Source organism: Rhinoderma darwinii, chromosome 4 (assembly GCF_050947455.1).
Source record: "Rhinoderma darwinii isolate aRhiDar2 chromosome 4, aRhiDar2.hap1, whole genome shotgun sequence".
In the NCBI taxonomy this organism is placed as follows: domain Eukaryota; kingdom Metazoa; phylum Chordata; class Amphibia; order Anura; family Rhinodermatidae; genus Rhinoderma; species Rhinoderma darwinii.
Genome location: NC_134690.1, coordinates 306,356,378 through 306,375,344, shown reverse-complemented (window position 1 = coordinate 306,375,344; position 18,967 = coordinate 306,356,378). Strand labels below are relative to the sequence as shown.

The following is an 18,967-nucleotide window of genomic DNA, read 5'->3' as shown; positions in this document are numbered from 1 at the left end:
ATCCGGCCACTGTTCCTGCGTTAAGGTCCCCCATTTTCTGCTTCCTTGGAAGTCTGAGTCTTCCCAGCTCATTGACCAAGAAATTGAGTTTGGCTGCATCACTTGGGAGAGGGTGCTGCTCACAGTGTCTGGCTTGTTTTGTCTTCCAGATGCCTTCATTTAAAGGGATCTTAAAGATTTCCCTTTAACAGAACACTAAACCTAGCAATGAATAGTAAAAGTAAACAGAAGAATTCTTGCCCACCGCATTGGTCAATTTGCAGGATTGTCCACATGTCAAGCCTGATACAAGTCTCACGCGTGATCTGTACGCTATAGTCCCAGCCTGTGCTGCGTAAGTATGCTGCACCGTCCCCTGGTTTATTTCTGCACTGTGCAGGCGCCGGGAGTGGAGTTGGAAGCCCTCTCGTGAGACTTTGACCAGGCTTGGCGTGACGTAGCAAGGATGGGGGCACGTCAGTCGAGTCTGGACAGGACCAAAAGTATGATCTGCGTTTTTGAGAGCAGCGCGCCAAAGATTCAAACTAATTTTTCTATGGTATGGTTCTTCATTTATATCACATATGAGCATCTTTAGAATCCGCTCCACAACGTATAATGGTTAGGGTATGTTTACACAGCGTTTTTTGTTAAGCAGAAAAAAACTGCATCCAAATTACCTTCAGGATTTTGGAGGCTGTTGTTTTTAAAACGCAGGTGGTTTTTGAGACCGTTTTTTGAGAACACCCGCTTTAAAAACGCAAGCTGGTTTTGACAAAAGAAGAAAAAAAAATCTGCGTTTGGCACGTTTTTGTTTTTTTTTCATTGGGAGATTCAAGAGTGGAGTCCGCTCCAAGATAAAGCAGGAAAAAAATCTGTCCTGAAAAACTATAAACGCCGCTGATCCCCGTTGCAATAAAAAGGAGGAGGATTTGGGATGTTTTTTGGCGCAGAATCAGACGTGGAAAAATAGCATCAAAAGACACATGCAAAAGACAAAAAAACTGCTTATAGGTTCCCTTTAAGCTAAGGCTAAACTGACTTTTTGTAGCTGATTGATTTTTAACTATCGAATGACAACTGCAGTCCACAAGATTGCATTCAACTCGATGTATCCCTAAGGACAACTGCTGAAGCTCTTGTTAAAAATCAGTAGCTACAAAAAGTCTGTGTAGCCTCTGTTTTATTTATATTAATTACCTTTTATTCTGCAGGTGGGCCAATATACCTTACAGTCTCCAGTCATGTCAACTTACAACCAACAGCTATGGCTAATGTGTAGAATTGAGCTTGAAAATTCAGATGGTAAGCTGTTCCCGAACTCTGTTTTCGATTTTCATTTTTGAATCCATAATAGAAAATACGTAAAGGGCTGCATTGCAGGTTGTGTAGGAGTGACACTATGGCTTCACCTGTCTTTTTACATTGTAGCCTATGCACAAAAGCTAGAGCTGTGGTGTGACACATGTTAGGTAGGGATCATCATATTTTGTCACGGACCATCCTGAAAGAATGGGTTGCCCTAAGGAAAATAACAAACCTGTTTTTGAAGTGACGTCGTTACTCCATAAAATCCTGCCCTGGCCCAAAGTCTTGTTTAGTTTTGTTGTTGTTTTTTTTCCCCATTAGTGACCGCCAATACGCCTTTTCACGATGGGCTTTATTCTGATGCATATGCCTTTTTCACGGCGCTGCATCAGAATAAAGCAGCTTTGCCGGGAAAAGTAAAAGCTCCCTGCTCTCAGCTACCTCCGGTAGCTGAGGGCTTGGAGCAACACTGCTGGAGCGGATCGAAATCCGCCCGTTTAACCCCTTCGATGCCGTGCTCGCTGTTGAGCTCTGCATTGAAGTGGTTTTGGAGGAAGGGGGGGGCTCCCTCTCACCCCACCTGCACCCTGCTATGCAATCGCAGGGTGTTAGTGCATTCTATGGCAGCCTTAGAAAGGCCCCCAGGTCTGCCTCTAGTTAATGCCTGCAAGAGGCATGGCCAAGAAGATGCCTGACAGGCAATAATACACTGCAATACAGTGTATTGCAGTGTATTATAAAAGCGATCGGATGATCGCACAGTAGAGTCCCCTAGTGGGACCAATAAAGTTTTATAAAGTTAAATAAACAAAAACGTTTTCCCCGTAGAAAATACTTTATTATGAAAAAAAAAAGTTACACATATTTCGTATCGCCGCGTCCGTAACGACGCCAACTATAAAGCTATTATGTTATTTAACCCGCTTGGCGAATGCTGTAAAAAATAAAATAAAAAACAATACCAGATTTGGTGTTTTCTGTTCAGACTGCCTTAAAAAAAAATGTGATCAAAAAGTTGCATGTACTCCAAAATGTTACCGATAAAAACTACAAGTCGTCCCGCAAAAAAAAGCTCTCGTATAGCTGCATCGGCAGAAAAAGAAAGTTATGGCTTTTCAAATATGGGGACACAAAAACAAATATTTAAAAAAAAAAAACGTTTTTACTTTGTAAAACACAAGAAAACAATATAAATGTTGGTATCCTAACGACCCGCTGAATAAAGTTATGTTACTTATACCACACAGTAAACGGCGTAAATGAAAGAAGCAAAAAAATAATGGTGAAATTGCTGTTTTTTTTTTTCTATTACCCCCCCCCCCAAAAAAAAGTTAATAAAAGTTAATCAATAAATTATATGTACCCCAAAATGGTGCTATTAAAAAATACAACTTGTCCCGCAAAAAACAAGTCCTTGAACAGCTATTTCGACGCAAAAATAAAAACGTTTTCTCTTTGAATGTTACGATGAAAAAACTTAAAGAATAGCTTTGTCATTAATCTCTTCACGACTGCAATACGGCTATATACGTTCAAATTGCTGATGCACTGTGCAGTTGTTGCATGTATAAACGTTCGCAGCCTCGAACGGGGTTTGATGAGTGCAGTGCTTCTTCAGTGTGAGCAGCGCTGCACTCATGTCAGCCGGGGCTTTGACAGCCCAATGTAGATTGCGCCACAACCCCCTGTAGATAGCACAAAACCCTCTGTAGATAGCGCCACCTAAGCTCCCTCTAGGATCAGAATCCCCGGCCAGCGCTCTGGCAGGGGATTCTCTAGAGGGAGCGGCCGACGTCTCTCCATCCCCACTATGTATAGTGCAACCCCTTTGCAGGTTGCACCACCCCCATGTAGATGGCAACTCCCCTGCTGTAGATGGCATCGCAGCCCCCCACTGTAGATAGCGCCACCTAAACTCCCTCTAGGAGCGGAATCCCCGGTGTCAGGTCGCACTGGCTGGGGCTTCCGCTTCTAGATAGAGCCCCTGATGTCACTCTGCTTTTAGAGTTAACCCCTGACGTCACTGTCCATATATGGATAGAGACATCAGGGGCTCCCTGCAGGAGCGGAATCCCGGGGCAAAACACTGGCCGGGGATACTTAATACTAGAGAAGTCCCTGGCGTCACTATCCATATTTGGACAGCGACAACAGGGGCTAGTACTTGAGCGGAATCCCCGCTCTGGCAGGGGATTCTGCTTTTATAGTCAAGTTAACCCCTGACGTCACTGTCCATATATGGATAGTGACACCAGGTTCTTCTCCAGTAGCGGAATACCCGGCCAGAGTGTCGGCCCGGGGATTACGCTACTAAAGAGAGGGAGTGACAGTGGTTCCATCTACAAGGATTCTATACGAAAATTGCCAGAGGCAATAGAAACCCGTTTTTTTCCCCCCAACTACTTGCTACCTAGTAGAATAGTTAAATTGTAAAAAATATATTAATCCTATTTTAGAGCAATGTTAACAGCTGACCTTTACTATTGACCATAGTTAGTACCGTTACTTAGTGATAGCTGATCTATACTATTGACTACAGCTAGCACTTTTACTCAGTACTTATGATTTCAATTGGGTTATTTTTATCTCTTGTATGGCATATGAACTTTGATACTATTACTGGTCGGCACACATTGTAGTTTTAAATTCTATGTTGTTTGTCCCTACTTGATTTAAATAAAAGGTATTTTTTTACAATTGAACTATTCTACTAGATAGCAAGTAGTTGGAAAAAAAACGTGTTTCTATTGCCTCTGGCAATTTTCCTATAGAATCCTTGTAGATGGCACCACTGTTGCTCCCTCTCTCTAGGAGCGGAATCCCAGGGCCGACACTCTGGCCGGGGATTCCGCTACTGGAGAAGCCCCTGGCGTCCCTATCCATATATGGACAGTGACGTCAGGGGTTACACCGGGTTTCTATTGCCTCTGGCAACTTTTCTATATATTCAAAGTTTTTTTACCCGCCAACTACTAGGGGCTTTTTCTATTTTTTTGTTAAGCATCTACAAGGATTCCGCTCTTACAGGGAGCTACGTCGCTATCTGCAGGGGGGGGGGAGACGTTGCTATCTGCAGGGAGGGGGGAGACGTTGCTATCTGCAGGGAGGGGGGAGACGTTGCTATCTGCAGGGGGGGGAGACGTTGCTATCTGCAGGGGGGGGAGACGTTGCTATCTGCAGGGCGGGGGGAGACGTTGCTATCTGCAGGGCGGGGGGAGACGTTGCGATCTGCAGGGCGGGGGACGTTTCTATCTGCAGGGGGTGGCACTAGCTACATGGGCACTACCTACAGTGGACACTGGCGCTATCTACATGGGCACTACCAACGGGACGCTGGCGCTATCTACGTTGCACTGTGGCACTATCTACAGTGGGAACTGTGGCACTATGTGGGCACTGTCACAATTTACAGTGGGCACTATTTATGTGGGCACTGGCACTATTTATATAGGGTGATGTGGCACTATCTACACTGGTATTGCGTTACTATCTAAATTGGCACTGTGGTGTTTTCAGGGGGTTGGGACAAAAAAAATTAACTATCAAAATTCATGCAGTTTTTTTTGTGTCCATGAAAAACGGATGGCAAATGACGGTTAAAATGGTCAGACGGCCAGGAAATGGATTACATTTTTGAGACAAATTGATGCAAAACAGCCATGAAAAGCTGACCGGTGATCCATTGTTAACTGTGTGCACAGGGGCGTAACTAGGAAAGACTGGGCCCCATAGCAAACTCTTGATCGGGACCCCCCGGGTGCCACAAGCATCTCCCATTATAAATAGTGCCCCCTGTAGAATGTGCCATACAGCCCCCCTGTAGACTGCTATATAGCCACGCTTATAGACAGTGTCACACCCCATTTGTAGATGGCGCCCCCACCTCCCCCTTGTATATAGTGCCATACAGCCCCCCTGCATATATTGCTATAAAGCCCCCAGTGTATATATTGCTATACAGCTCCCACTCTATATAGTGCCACTACCCCCTCCCTTGTATATAGTGCCATACAGCGCCCCCCTTAGTAGAAAGTGCAGCACAGCCCCCCCTTAGTAGAAAGTACCACACACAGACCCCTGTAGATTGCGCCACACTCAGCCCCCTGTAGATAGAGCCACAGCCCTCCCCTTATGTATAGGGCCACACAGCTCCCCCTTGTGTATAGGGCCACGCAGCTCCCCCTTGTGTATAGGGCCACACAGCTCCCCTTTGTGTATAGGGCCACGCAGCTCCCCTTTGTGTATAGGGCCACGCAGCTCCCCTTTGTGTATAGGGCCACGCAGCTCCCCCTTGTGTATAGGGCCACGCAGCTCCCCCTTGTGTATAGGGCCACGCAGCTAGCTCCCCCTTGTGTGGAGGGCCACGCAGCTCCCCCTTTTGTGGAGGGCCACGCAGCTCCCCCTTGTGTGGAGGGCCACGCAGCTCCCCCTTGTGTGGAGGGCCACGCAGCTCCCCCTTGTGTGGAGGGCCACGCAGCTCCCCCTTGTGTGGAGGGCCACGCAGCTCCCCCTTGTGTGGAGGGCCACGCAGCTCCCCCTTGTGTGGAGGGCCACGCAGCTCCCCCTTGTGTGGAGGGCCACGCAGCTCCCCCTTGTGTGGAGGGCCACGCAGCTCCCCCTTGTGTGGAGGGCCACGCAGCTCCCGGCCCCTGGTGTGGAGGGCCACGCAGCTCCCGGCCCCTGGTGTGGAGGGCCACGCAGCCCCCCGCCCCTGGTGTGGAGGGCCACAAGGCAATGACGCATCCGAGAAAGTTGTATCCGCCAAGGAGATGTCACTCAAACATGGAAAGGTGGGTTTGGAGGAAGGACTGTTTCTCTTCAGGATAGCAGCACCACCCCATGACCCTCTGAGTAATTGGCATATAGTGTGCACCGTTTTAAAAGTGGATTTTAAGAATTTTGCTGCATCTGAAAAAAACATAAAAGATAATATTTGGAAATATTGTCAGGTCATGTATTACCGCATGGTGGCGGTTCAAGGGGTTAAAACTACCTGACAGATTCTCATTAAATATACAATGAATTGAGAACAATTCCATCTGCCCTGCAACTTTGTTGTTCTAAATATATCCTATATAACTACAGATCTAGAACCAAGCTCTGACATATATACAGTACCACAACCAAGATCAGTACATAAATACAGCACTAGAACCAAGCTCAGTACATAAATACAGCACTAGAACCAAGCTCTGACATAAATACATCCCCAGAACCAAGCTCATTACATATATACACAGCACGAAAACCAATCTCATACTCATATACAGCATCAGAACCAAGATCAGTACATATATCAAACACCAGAATAAATACAGCATAATTTCGTGCAACCCCTGCCGTATAGGTTTGTACGGCGTAAAGCTACAGCTCCCAGCATGGCCCGAACAATGGTGAGGATATGCTGGGAGATGCTGTTTCACCCAAAAAAAAAATCCTATCATAATCATCTCTCTGCAGATCATACAGTGACTACAGTACTGATTAGAGGCAGAATAAACATTTAGATTAAGTGACTCACCGGTGACGTCTCAGATTCTAGTTCTTTTCTTCTCCCTCCGGTCCAGACATCTATGATGGATTTGTACCGGCCATGACCCATTTCTGCAGTTTTCCGCTCAGATGTCTTCAGCTTCTCACTTTTAAAACATTTCTGCACCTATAAACAAAGTTTAAAATTCTCAACGCCTCTTGCACCTATAACAGCGCCATACACTGTGTCCCTGATTATAATAGTACCATACACACACACACACACACACACACACACACACACACACACACACACACACACACACACACACACACTGTGCCCCCTGTAGATAGTACCACCGTGGTGCTGCCCCACATATAGCTTCCCCTATAGGTAGTGCTCCACGTATAGCCCACCTCTGTAGACAGTGCCCTACATATAGACACCCTGTTGCTAGTGCCCTACAGGTAACCCATCCCTATAAAAAGTGCCCTAAAAAATAGCTCTCCAATAGATAGTGCTCTACATATAGCCCACCCCTGTATAGTGTCTCACATATAGCTCCCCTGGATATATTGTGCCCCACATATAGGCCCCCCCCGTAGATAGTGGCCCACATATAGACCCCCCTGTATATAGTGGCCCACATCCCTACCACCCCTGTAGCTAGTGCCCCACATCCCCACATAGACACCCCCTGTATATAGTGGCCCACATATAGACGACCCCCCTGTAGATAGAGCCCCCACTATAGATAATGCCATTAACAGTTTTATGAGAAAACAAAAAACTTGACATACTCCCATGATCCCGTTCCCACGCTGTTCGCTGGCAATGCAGACATGCTCTCTTCTGAGCGTGTCTGCAGGAGCTGAACGAGCGTCGTCCAATGACGCTGATTGGCAGGGCAGAATGACTTTCGCCGTCAATCAGCGCCTTTCAAGCATGGAAGCGGCGTGATGACGTCATTGTAAGGCGCTGAATGGTCGGGCATTCAGTGCTAATGCATGTATTTGGCTGTCACTACCACTGGGGCACCCTTTGGTGCTAGCGACGCCTACAGGCATGAGAGGGAATGTGTCGTCCGGCACATACTTGTTGGAGGCTCGGCGGCGCGGGCCCCATAGTAGCGGCGCTACTGCTGTAGCAGCCATAAAGGCTGCTAGCGGCGCCACCGAGCATATGGGAGGGGTGTCGGCTGGCGGCACGGGCCCCCTCAAACCGTGGTAGTTACGCCACTGTGTGTGTATATATGTGTGTTTGTATTTATGTGTGTGTGTGTATATGTGTGTGTGTGTGTGTGTGTGTGTGTGTATATATATATATATATATATATATATATATATATACATACACACGCACATATATACAAAAGTGCGTTTTTCACATTTTTTTTTATTTTGTCTGCTCATAAAAAAAATTAAAAACACACATTTATAAACTAATCTAGAAAATGAAAGCCTCACAAGTCTTGTAAAAAATTAAGTTCAAATAGTTGTGATATTCAAAGCGGTTGCAAATATATTATCGTTTAAAGAAGTGCATATCAGAAATGGATAATTTAACCTGGACACGTGCATCAATGACCCTTGGTTATGAAAGGTTTAAAATAGGCTGGTCACTAAGGGGTTAAGAGTTTAGGCTGCGGTTGACATCTGTATCTATAGAAACATACCATCCCAATCCCTATTACATCAAGCAGGGCAAAACAGCAGAGGTGTTTTTGAATCTTTTTATTTTCTATTTAAAAGAACAAATGTAATATTCTAATTTACAGTTCTTCCCTTTGAACCATTCACCTATGGACTGTGTTTTTATCATTGATCATCCATTGAATTTTTACTATCCGCGGCAGTCCTTTAACATGGGTTCTAAAGTCTGTAAAACTGTAATTGTTAAACAGAATCAATATACAGATTTAATTACTTTATTAGAAGACCAAAGTAAATCTAACGTTACTTTTTCAACCTTCTTTATTTTTTAAATTGTTCTTGTTAATAATAATAATGATGTTGTTGTTGTTTTTTACCTGATTGTGTAATTCATCTCTTTATTTCAGCTTCCAGCTTCCAGAACAATTTTAAAATGTCTGTGAAAATACACGGTGTGTCTTCTGATGCGACCGTATCCTACGTAGATAACAAAGAGCGTTCTCGACCAAGGACACTGAGTTGTGCACAGGTACGTAACACCGACTACCTTTTAATAGGCTGCTGTCCATTTTCAGAGTGATGTTTTTCTTTGGTTCACCTCTGACAACTGCTCCATTCGAACTCCTCACTTTGGTCGTGCATTGAGGAGAACTGCGGGGCTCGGGACCCCTGTGTTCGTGATCAGCGGGGATCCCTGTGGATACATAAGTGTCTTCTCAAGGGAGCGCCCCTTTAAGGACAATGGCTAAAGGTGTTTTTTGGGACTATGCATTGAGAAGCTATCCTCAGGCAGGTTGGTCATCATCTCCCACCTTATGCCCTGTAGTAGGCATAACACAGTGTATCCGTTTTGCCTGGAGTCTCTCCTTACTCCTATGTTCACACGGTTTGGATTTGTTTTAGGCAATCTGTAGATAATCCGTGGCAGAAATCCAAAGCTGAAATTTGTCATTCAGTGGAGCTACTATGGGTTTTCTCCTGAACGAATCCTGTAAGTGTGAAATAGTTGTCAGCCAATTGATTGTATGGGAGATTTATTTTCCCTGACTTCTTGACAGGAATGTTTTTTCTATAGGGAAAATGAAACAAAAGAAAGAATGGGTTAAAAGTCAGCCTGTCTAATCCTTGCTTACTCCAACTAGTTACCATCAAAATTGGTTGGATTCGCCGGTTAGGCTGGGTTCACACGTCGTGGTCAAAATAAGTTTTTGTTTTTTTTTGCAAATTTTGACTGCAACTTGCAAACCCAGCCTTAACTAAACATTATCCGTTAATTCAGTAAATTGGTGCCTCCTGTAGAAATAGGAGTACTTTTGCTTTTTAGTGTGTGAACTGCTGTAGGAAAACCATATTAAATATTATCTGCACAAATGGCACTAGTAACATCGATGATTTTTATTCCTCTGGATTATTCTACAGTCCTAATGTCCTAAAAATAAATGAAAAACAATGCATGATTATACCGAACTGCCCTTCAAAAAATATATTTAAAAATGTCTCCTTTCCAATGCACTGTTAGTCTATTGTTGGAAATCTTTTTGCCTTTCTTACAAGGAAAATCTCCTCTTTGGCGTTCTATCCGGAGCCCATCCTCTCACCTCCCTCATCTTTAAATGTAGAAAACTGCAGTGGGCTACTAAAATATGTAACTCCATATTCTTTATACTGTTCAAACTCATTCTATGGCTTCTCTTTTGTTTCAGAAATGCGATGAAATTATAGTAGTCCATCTCGGATATTTAAACTATACCCAGTATAATCTTGATGTTCGCTTTGAAAATATTACGCTTCTGAAATACACCATTACGGCAGTCACTTTTACAGTAAGTACAATTGATGAAACCCATCCTGAAGATACTAAATCTATTTTGTGAATTTGACTGCATTATTTGTGTGCCAATGCTCTGAACAGCTGTCTACTTTATAGTCCCCTCAAAAGACAGAAATCGCTTTCTTGAAACAAATTATAAATTGAAACTAAATCTATATATAATTCCTGATTCAAAGCCTATGTAAACCTTTGTAGCCTTAGTTAATTTTTTTTTTTTAATGAACTGTATGTGTAATGTGAATAAAAATATCTTTACAATATACTTTTATTAAAAATGTTCTTTACTTTTTGCAATTCAGCTTTTGTGCATGCAAGCCGAATCCGTCAGTCTGCTCGGCCGGCGGATAGTGGCTCCTGTGTTCCTCTAATACACAGGATAACTCAAATATCAATCACATCTAAGTTCATGAACTTAGGTGTGATTGGCATAAGGGTTATCCTGTGTGTTAAGGGAACACAGGAGCCATTGTCTGCCGAGCCGTCTGCGCTATGCAGCGTCTATCTATAGTGCACACTAAGAAGCTGCATCGCAAGAAGTAAAGAACATTTTTAATAAGCCAATTTGAATAATGTTTTTAATCACATTACACATACAGTTCATAAAAATAAAAACTAAAAGGCTACAAATGTTCACTAGCCTTTAAGATTAATTTGGTCCCCCAGGTTTTCCAGAGAACTCGACCCTGCGCTATTCTTGCTGTTAAAAATCCAATAAGCCCCAATGAACTAAAGTGCAAACAGAACCCAAACATTACATGTCAACACGTATTTTGCTTTTCTTTTAGTGGAAGACCTACAACCCAACATTTTCTCAAGTAGAAATCTGGTTCCGTTTTGTGTTTGTTGTTCTCACTTTCATGGTGACTGTAAGTACATATTGCTGTGTCATGGCTGCCAAATCCTTTTTTTGTTGTTTCTGGACAATTTAGCCAAAACTTACGAACAGCCCAACTTTTAATGAGTAAATTGGAAAACCAAAATAACAGATAAAAATGTGATATGATTGTCATAATTTGGTGCAGAAGCCATGTCCTCATTTGGTTTTGGACGCAGCACTCGCGTTTTAAGTATGATTTGCAGCGGTTTCTGTGCTGCAAAGTTGCAGCAGATCCTAGCAAAAACATTGTGAATACCCTCTTCTTGACATTTTCCTCTTCAGTATGCACTTCGTCCACAGTGTTCATATTTAGCATTTGGAGCTTTACTTTAATTCTCACTTTAATTCTTGATACTTAATTATTGATAGTGGTAAAAAAAATAATACCTCTAACTGTTTGTCTTTGATAAGTTTGTAGATTTAAAAAAAAAACAAAAAAAAAACAAACGTAAATGTAATATCTTTTTTTTTTTTTTTTTTTCTTTTCCAGTGTTTATTTGCACATTCGCTTCGCAAATTTTCCATGAGAGACTGGGGCATAGAACAGAAATGGATGTCGGTCCTTTTACCTCTGCTTCTTCTCTATAATGGTACAGGGGTTTCTGTTCTTTAAAGCTTTCCTAAGATTCTGGCAGTAAAGTGCTAAAGAGTTCTCATAGGTCCAATATGAATCCTTCCTGTCTATATAGAACTATAGTCCACTTTCTACTGATCTCAAGCTCATAGACTCAGGGGATATTCAATAGCTTGCAGATGGGCATATTTTTACTAATGTGACTATGAATATTTCATTCTGCTGATCTAATAATGTATTTTATTGTTTCTCTCTGTTTACGGCCCACTGGCGTTAATGGCTTTCAGTGCAAACTGTGCCGTCACTTATCGATCAATAAAACATAGGGGCACATGGATGAAAATTAGTATTTTGGAGTACATGTGGGTGCCATTTTTACCTGTAATTATCTAGTGCCCTGTGCACCAATGTATAGTACTTGAACCAAATTAAATTCTTATGCCTGTCCTTCATTAGTGGATAAAACGTGATAAAAGTTCTCCTTTCCCACAAGGCGCTGCTTGGGTCAGTCGGGTAAACCGTGCTGCTCACTATTTTTTTCCAATTTGCAAATCTAGTACATATCTGATAACCATTATGAAACGTTTTTCTATGCCCCACTGTTGCATTGGTGTTGTGTGCCTTTTTCCCAATCATAGGATATAGTATACATGGGAAATTGGTAATTTCATAAATCTTCTGATTTATTTAAATTCTTTCTTTAAAGGGAATGTGTTGCCAGCAAAAACATGTTTTTTTTTTTTTTTTGTTAAACAATTCGTGTATAGGTGATTAAACATTGTTCTAATTTTTTTTTTTTTTTCACGAGTCAGGAAATATTATAAATTGGATTCTAATTTATAATATTTCCCATTGCTGGTCACTAGATGGAGCCATTCCCAAAATTGCAGCATTGCATGTGGTAAAGCAACCACATTGCTTTATGCTGCAAAATTGGGTAAAAAGCCCTCGCTCTAGTGAGCTCTCAGCATCCCCCCCTCCTTTATCCTGGCTAGTGCCGGGAGAAACGAGGGGTTTGAACGGTCTAACCTCCTACACTGTGTGTCGCCATTTTTTGAACAAACACACAGTGTAGAAGGTTTACATACAGTAGTAAACACACACTGAAACACAAACATACATAGAAATCCCTTACCTGCTCCAGTCACCGCCGCTCCATCCGCTCCGTCTGCTGCCGCTCTCCATGTGCACAAGTCCGGAAGCCGCGACCGGAAGTAGTAATCTTACTGTCCGGCCGCGACTTCCGGTCCACAGGAAAATGGCGCCGGACGGCGCGCATTTCAAATTGAACTGTGTAGGAGCGGCGCATGCGCCGTTCCCACACAGCGGCGTACATGTTAGTGGATGGAACGGGCCCCGTTCGCAGTCCCTATGGGACTGGAGCTGCCGTATTCCATGTCTGTATGTGTCGTTAATCGACACATACAGAAATGGAAAAAAAAATGGCAGCCCCCATAGGGAAGAAAAAGTGTAAAAATAAGAAAAAGTAACACACAAACACACAAATTAATCCAAACGTTTTTAATAAAGCACTAACCTCTTTAACATATAAAAAAATTTTGGTGGTAACACTGTTCCTTTAACCCCTTTCCGCACCATTATGCAACTGTTACTTCCCGCACCAGGACGTAGATTTACTGAGCAGTTCCCGGTACTCACTGTCCTAACGGGGAACCAGGCGGTCGGCTGTCCCCAACTTCTGACACTCCATTGTTGCCGGCCAGTGGTCCATGACATTCCACTGTTGCCAGCCAGTGGTCCATCGCTGCTGATTTAGTCAACCCCTTGAACGCAATTGATCGGCGAATTTAAGTGGTTTGTAGCTGATCGGCACCCCCAACGATGCAAAGGCTGCCGATGGTTGGCATGGCAACGGAAGCCAGACATTGGCCTCCGGGTCTGCCAATCAGGACCAGCCTCTGGCTCGTCCTGATAGGCTTTCTATTGGCGTCACTGTCAGCGTTACGCTGACAGTTATAATACATTGCACTACATAGATAGTGTAATGTATTATGCAGGCCTTCAAATCCCCTAGTGGGACAAGAAAAATCTTACAAAATAAAGCCTAAAAATAAAAGTTATAAGTTAAATAACAAACTGCTTTTTGTCCTATAAGTTTTTATTATAGGAAAATAAAACGTTAAAAGAATAAAGTATGCATATTTGGTATATCCGCGTTCGAAATTACCCAAACTATAAAACTTTAATGTTATTTTTCCTGCACGTTGAACACTGCAAAACAATAAATAAAAAACAATGGCAGAATCGCTATCTTTTGGTCACCACTCCTCCCAAAATATAGAATAAAAAGTCACATGTACCCCAAAATAGTACCAATAAAAACTACAACCCATCCCGGAAAAAACAAGCCCTTACACGGCTTTTTGGACTGAAAAATTAAAAATGTAGCGATGCAAAAATTAATTATTATACAAAGTGATTTTATTGTGCAAACGCTGCAAAACATAAAAAAACTATATACATATGGTATCGCCGTAATCGTATTGACATTTTTGTTTTATTCTGAGGGTCATTTATAGTTCACAGTGAGCATTGTAAAGAAAAATGTCAAAATTGCTAGTTTTTGTTCACCTTGCTTGCCATGTACCCCAAAATGGTACCAATGAAAACTACAGATTGTTCCACAACAAATAAGCCCTCACACAGCTCCGTTGGAGAACAAATAAAAATGTATCCGTGCGACACTGGCCACACATCTGTGAATTATTATTTGTTTACCGCATTATTATACGCTTTTATACCTCTTATTATACCCTGGCATTATAAACGGAAATACCAGTAAAATACAAACAGAACTCATACCAAACAAAATCTGTGCTCCCAAAGTCAAATGGCGCTCCCTCACTTCTGAACCCTACAGCGTGCCGAAACAGCCGTTTACGTCCACATATATGGCATCGCAGGTTATTACGGCCGCGCCAATACCGAATTTGGGTATTTTTTATTTTTAAATTTTAATGTACTGGTATATATCCGTTATATGCCAGTACATTAGCCTGTGTACGTATTGTACACAGGCAGTTGGGACATACCTAAGTATGCCCTAAAAGTAAATATGGTAGTAAAGGCCTGTGGTCCTTCAATGGACCCTGGGCTGTCTGCCCATATATGGTATGTCCCTCAATCGTGTAACAGGGATTCCTGTGACGCGATCCAAGGGGCACCCCCCTTCTCATTTTCCCCTGAATGCTGCAGTCCGCTTTGATCGCGGCATTCAGGGGAATAGCGGGGAAGATGACAGGTTTCCCTGATCTCCGCCGTTACAGAGCGGGGCTGCGACTGTGTAATACAGCCATTGCCTCGCTCCTGACATTAAGTGCGTGCTGTCAGCATGAGGTAATTCGGCCGGCGCTGCACTAATAAGCGGCGGCGCAGGCACTGCGGACAGAACATGGGGGTGTTTTGCTGTTCGTCCGCCATGTTCTGTCTTTAGTGCCGCCGTTCATTAGTGCAGCGCTGGCCGCATCACACTATCCCAACAGCACGCACTTGTCAGGACTCAGAAGCGGGGCGATGGCTGTATTACACAGCCGCAGCCCCGCTCTCATACATTCATGTATTACTATACTCAGCTGGGTGGCCGCACAGCTAAGTATCGAAATACATGAAATAACGGTATCGAATTGTTTGGGGATGCACAGTATCGAACTTTCGATGCATCGTGCATCCCTACATTGTGCACTAAAATGGAATATCAGTGGAAATAGGAATTTTAACTTTGCACCATAGGGTAGGCATTAACCCCTTCGCGCACCATGACGTAATAAAAAATTAACAAAATTGGTATCGCTGCGTCCGTAAATGTCCAAACTATTACAATAAAAAATAAAAAATAATTTCAAATTCCAAAATCGCATTTTATTTTGGTCATCTTAGCTCTAAAAATAAATAAATTATAATAATAAAAAGTGATCAAAAAGTTGTATGTACCAATAAAAACCGCTCGTCCCGCAAAAATTAAGCCCTTACACTGCTCAATCGTCGAAAAAATAATGTTATGGCTCTTGGAATGTGGTGAAACAAAATAATTATTGTTATTATTTTTTTTATAACAAATCGTTTTTTTTCTTTGTAAAAGCCGTAAACATAAAAAAAAAAAACTATAAATTTGGTATCACCTTAAAGAGGCTCTGTCACCAGATTTTGCAACCCCTATCTGCTATTGCAGCAGATAGGCGCTGCAATGTAGATTACAGTAACGTTTTTTATTTTAAAAAAACGAGCATTTTTGGCCAAGTTATGACCATTTTTGTAGTTATGCAAATGAGGCTTGCAAAAGTCCAAGTGGGTGTGTTTAAAAGTAAAAGTCCAAGTGGGTGTGTATTATGTGCGTACATCGGGGCGTTTTTAATACTTTCACTAGCTGGGCGCTCTGATGAGAAGTAACATCCTCTTCTCTTCAGAACGCCCAGCTTGTGACAGTGCAGATCTGTGACGTCACTCACAGGTCCTAAGATCGACTTACCTGCAAACGCTGATGCTGCTGCAGAATCAACTGTAGCCTCTGGTGCCGATGTGGCCGTCACGATGCAGGACCTGTGAGTGACGTCACAGATCTGCACTGTCACAAGCTGGGCGTTCTGAAGAGAAGAGGATGTTACTTATCAGAGCGCCCAGCTAGTGAAAGTATTAAAAACGCCCCGATGTACGCACATAATACACGCCCACTTGGACTTTTACTTTTAAACACACCCACTTGGACTTTTGCAAGCCTCATTTGCATAATTACAAAAATGGTCATAACTTGGCCAAAAATGCTCGTTTTTTAAAAATAAAAACGTTACTGTAATCTACATTGCAGCGCCTATCTGCTGCAATAGCAGATAGGGGTTGCAAAATCTGGTGACAGAGCCTCTTTAATTGTATTGAGCCACAGAATAAAGTTAAGTTTGTGGTTTTTACTGCATGGTGAAAGCTGTAAAAGCAAAACCCCAAACACCCATAGGAGGAATCAGTTTTTTTCCAATTTCAGCCTGCAAATATTTTTTGGCAGTTTCCCAGTACATTATATGGTACTTTAACCCCTTCACGACCAGCCCACGTAGATTAACGGGCTGCAGTGCTGGGCTTTTATCCTGCAGCCCGTTAATCTACGGGCTGTCAGAACAGAGTGCACAGCGCTCTCCCTGTGCTCTGACTCTCTCAGCACACGCTGCTACTAGCAGCCTAAGTGCTGAGAGAAGACATCAGGACCGGATTGGTGTCGGCCCCGATGACGTGATCACCATGATAAATGCAGCAACAAACTTTCGTGCTGTTTGTTACATGTTTCTCCTCCCTACCTGTCAGATCGTTCTGAGACAGTGGGGGAAAAGAAGCTGTGCCGAGCAGCTGCTGTGTGTCTGCTATAAAGACACAATGACTGTGAAAAACACACAAAATCACCTCCACATAGATAGTTTAGTGTAGGCAGCTAGTTATTGTTTAGGTAGTCTGTTAGGTAGATAGTACTCAGACTAGGACAATTAATTAGTTAATTAATAATCAATTAGGGATTATAATGTGTGTGTGTGTGTGTGTGTGTGTGTGTATATATATATATATATATATATATATATATATATACATACATACATACATACATACATACATACATACATACACACACGTCTATAATATATATATATACACACGTCTATAATATTATAATATATATATATGTATATATCCGCAAAAAGCAGCAGCACTCACTGGAAATAAATGTATAGGTACCAAGCAAGTCGTCCCGATCCAAGGACAAAGCAGCATACAAAAATAGAAATCTTGCAGCACTCCAAATGTGAAAAAATAGTGGTTTATTCAGCCAACAAACAGCTGGATAAACCACTATTTTTTCACATTTGGAGTGCTGCAAGATTTCTATTTTTATATATATATATATATATATATTTGAAATTTGTTAATACTAAAAATTAATAATTAGGGATGTTATATATCTATAACATCATATAGATATATACGTACATGTAATATAAACGTATACACACATATATTTATATAAATCTCTTCATATATTTTACACGTCTGTAAATTCTAAATACATTGATTCAATGTTAGGCTGTGTTCACACTGAGTTTTTTCAGGAGGAAAATTCCTCCTGCAAAAACAGCTCCAGGTGTTTTTTGCACAGTGGTTTGACAAAAACTCGTCAAAACACGCGTCGAGGTGTTTGTTTTTTTTACCCTTCTGACTGATTGAAATGGGGTTTTGGAGGCAGAAACCACCTCAAGATAGGTCGTGTCGCTTCTTTTTACTGCGATGCGTTTTTTTTGCTCACGGTAAAAAAGCTCATCCAACTCCCATTGAAATCAATGGGAGACATTTTCGGGCGGTTTTTGACTAGTTTTGCGGAGAGGTTTCTGCGCCAAAAAACCTCTGTGTGAACAGGGCCTTAGGATTGTTCATAAATTTATTGATCAATGGATTAGTGGACTTTTTCTTTGTTACTTTTATTAAAACTGTTACAAAAAATAACTAAAAAAAAATAAATACGTAAAAAAACGGCACGCAAGTTATATACCACTGAAGAGGCATTTGCTCTCTTGAATTCTGATAGTGAAAATCACTTTTGGGGGTTTTCGCTGTTTTGGTCGCTCCCGGGCGTTGCAAATGGGTCATGGCACCGAAAACCATTATAGCAAAATTTGAGCTCCAAAACCCAAATGGCGCTCCTTCCCTTCTGAGGGCTGTAGTGTGTTCAAATATAAGTTTATGACCACATATGGGGTATTTCCGTAATCAGGATAAATTTCTTTACAAATGTTGGGGTGCTTTTTCTCCTTTATTCCTTGCAAAAATTAAAAATGTCTATGTTTCTTCAGAAGAAATGTAGATTTTCATTTTCACATTCAGCAAAAAAAATTGTGGGGTTAAAATTCTCACTATACAACTAGATAAATTCCTTGAGGGGTGTAGTTTCCAAAATAGGGTCACTTTTTGGGGGTTTCCACTGTTTAGGTACCACAAGACCTCTTCAAACCAGACATGGAGCCTAAAATATATTGTAATAAAAAGGAGGCTTCAAAATCCACTAGGTGCTCCTTTGCTTCTGAAGCCGGTATTTCAGTCCATTACCGCACTAGGGCCACATGTGGGATATTTCCAAAAACTGCAGAATCTGGGCAATAAATAGTGAGTTGCGTTTCTCTGGTAAAACCTTCTGTGTCACAGATTTTTTTTTATTACAAATGAATTTCTGCACAAAAAATTACATTTGTAAATTATACCTCTGCTTTGCCTTAATTCCTGTGAA

At 42.1% G+C, this 18,967-nt stretch overlaps 1 protein-coding gene across 4 annotated transcripts in view; it reads left to right on the top strand.

The window, feature by feature from the left end:
* The window catches only part of TMEM181 (transmembrane protein 181), a 152,699-nt gene that overhangs the window by 75,068 nt on the left and 58,664 nt on the right, over positions 1–18,967 (top strand). For all 4 annotated transcript variants that reach the window (XM_075862705.1, XM_075862709.1, XM_075862708.1 and 1 more), the window contains 5 exons: positions 1,194–1,284; positions 8,820–8,941; positions 10,116–10,235; positions 11,029–11,109; positions 11,611–11,710. In XM_075862705.1, coding sequence (XP_075718820.1) covers positions 1,194–1,284; positions 8,820–8,941; positions 10,116–10,235; positions 11,029–11,109; positions 11,611–11,710 — 514 coding nt within the window. The remainder of the gene's footprint in view (positions 1–1,193; positions 1,285–8,819; positions 8,942–10,115; positions 10,236–11,028; positions 11,110–11,610; positions 11,711–18,967) is intronic.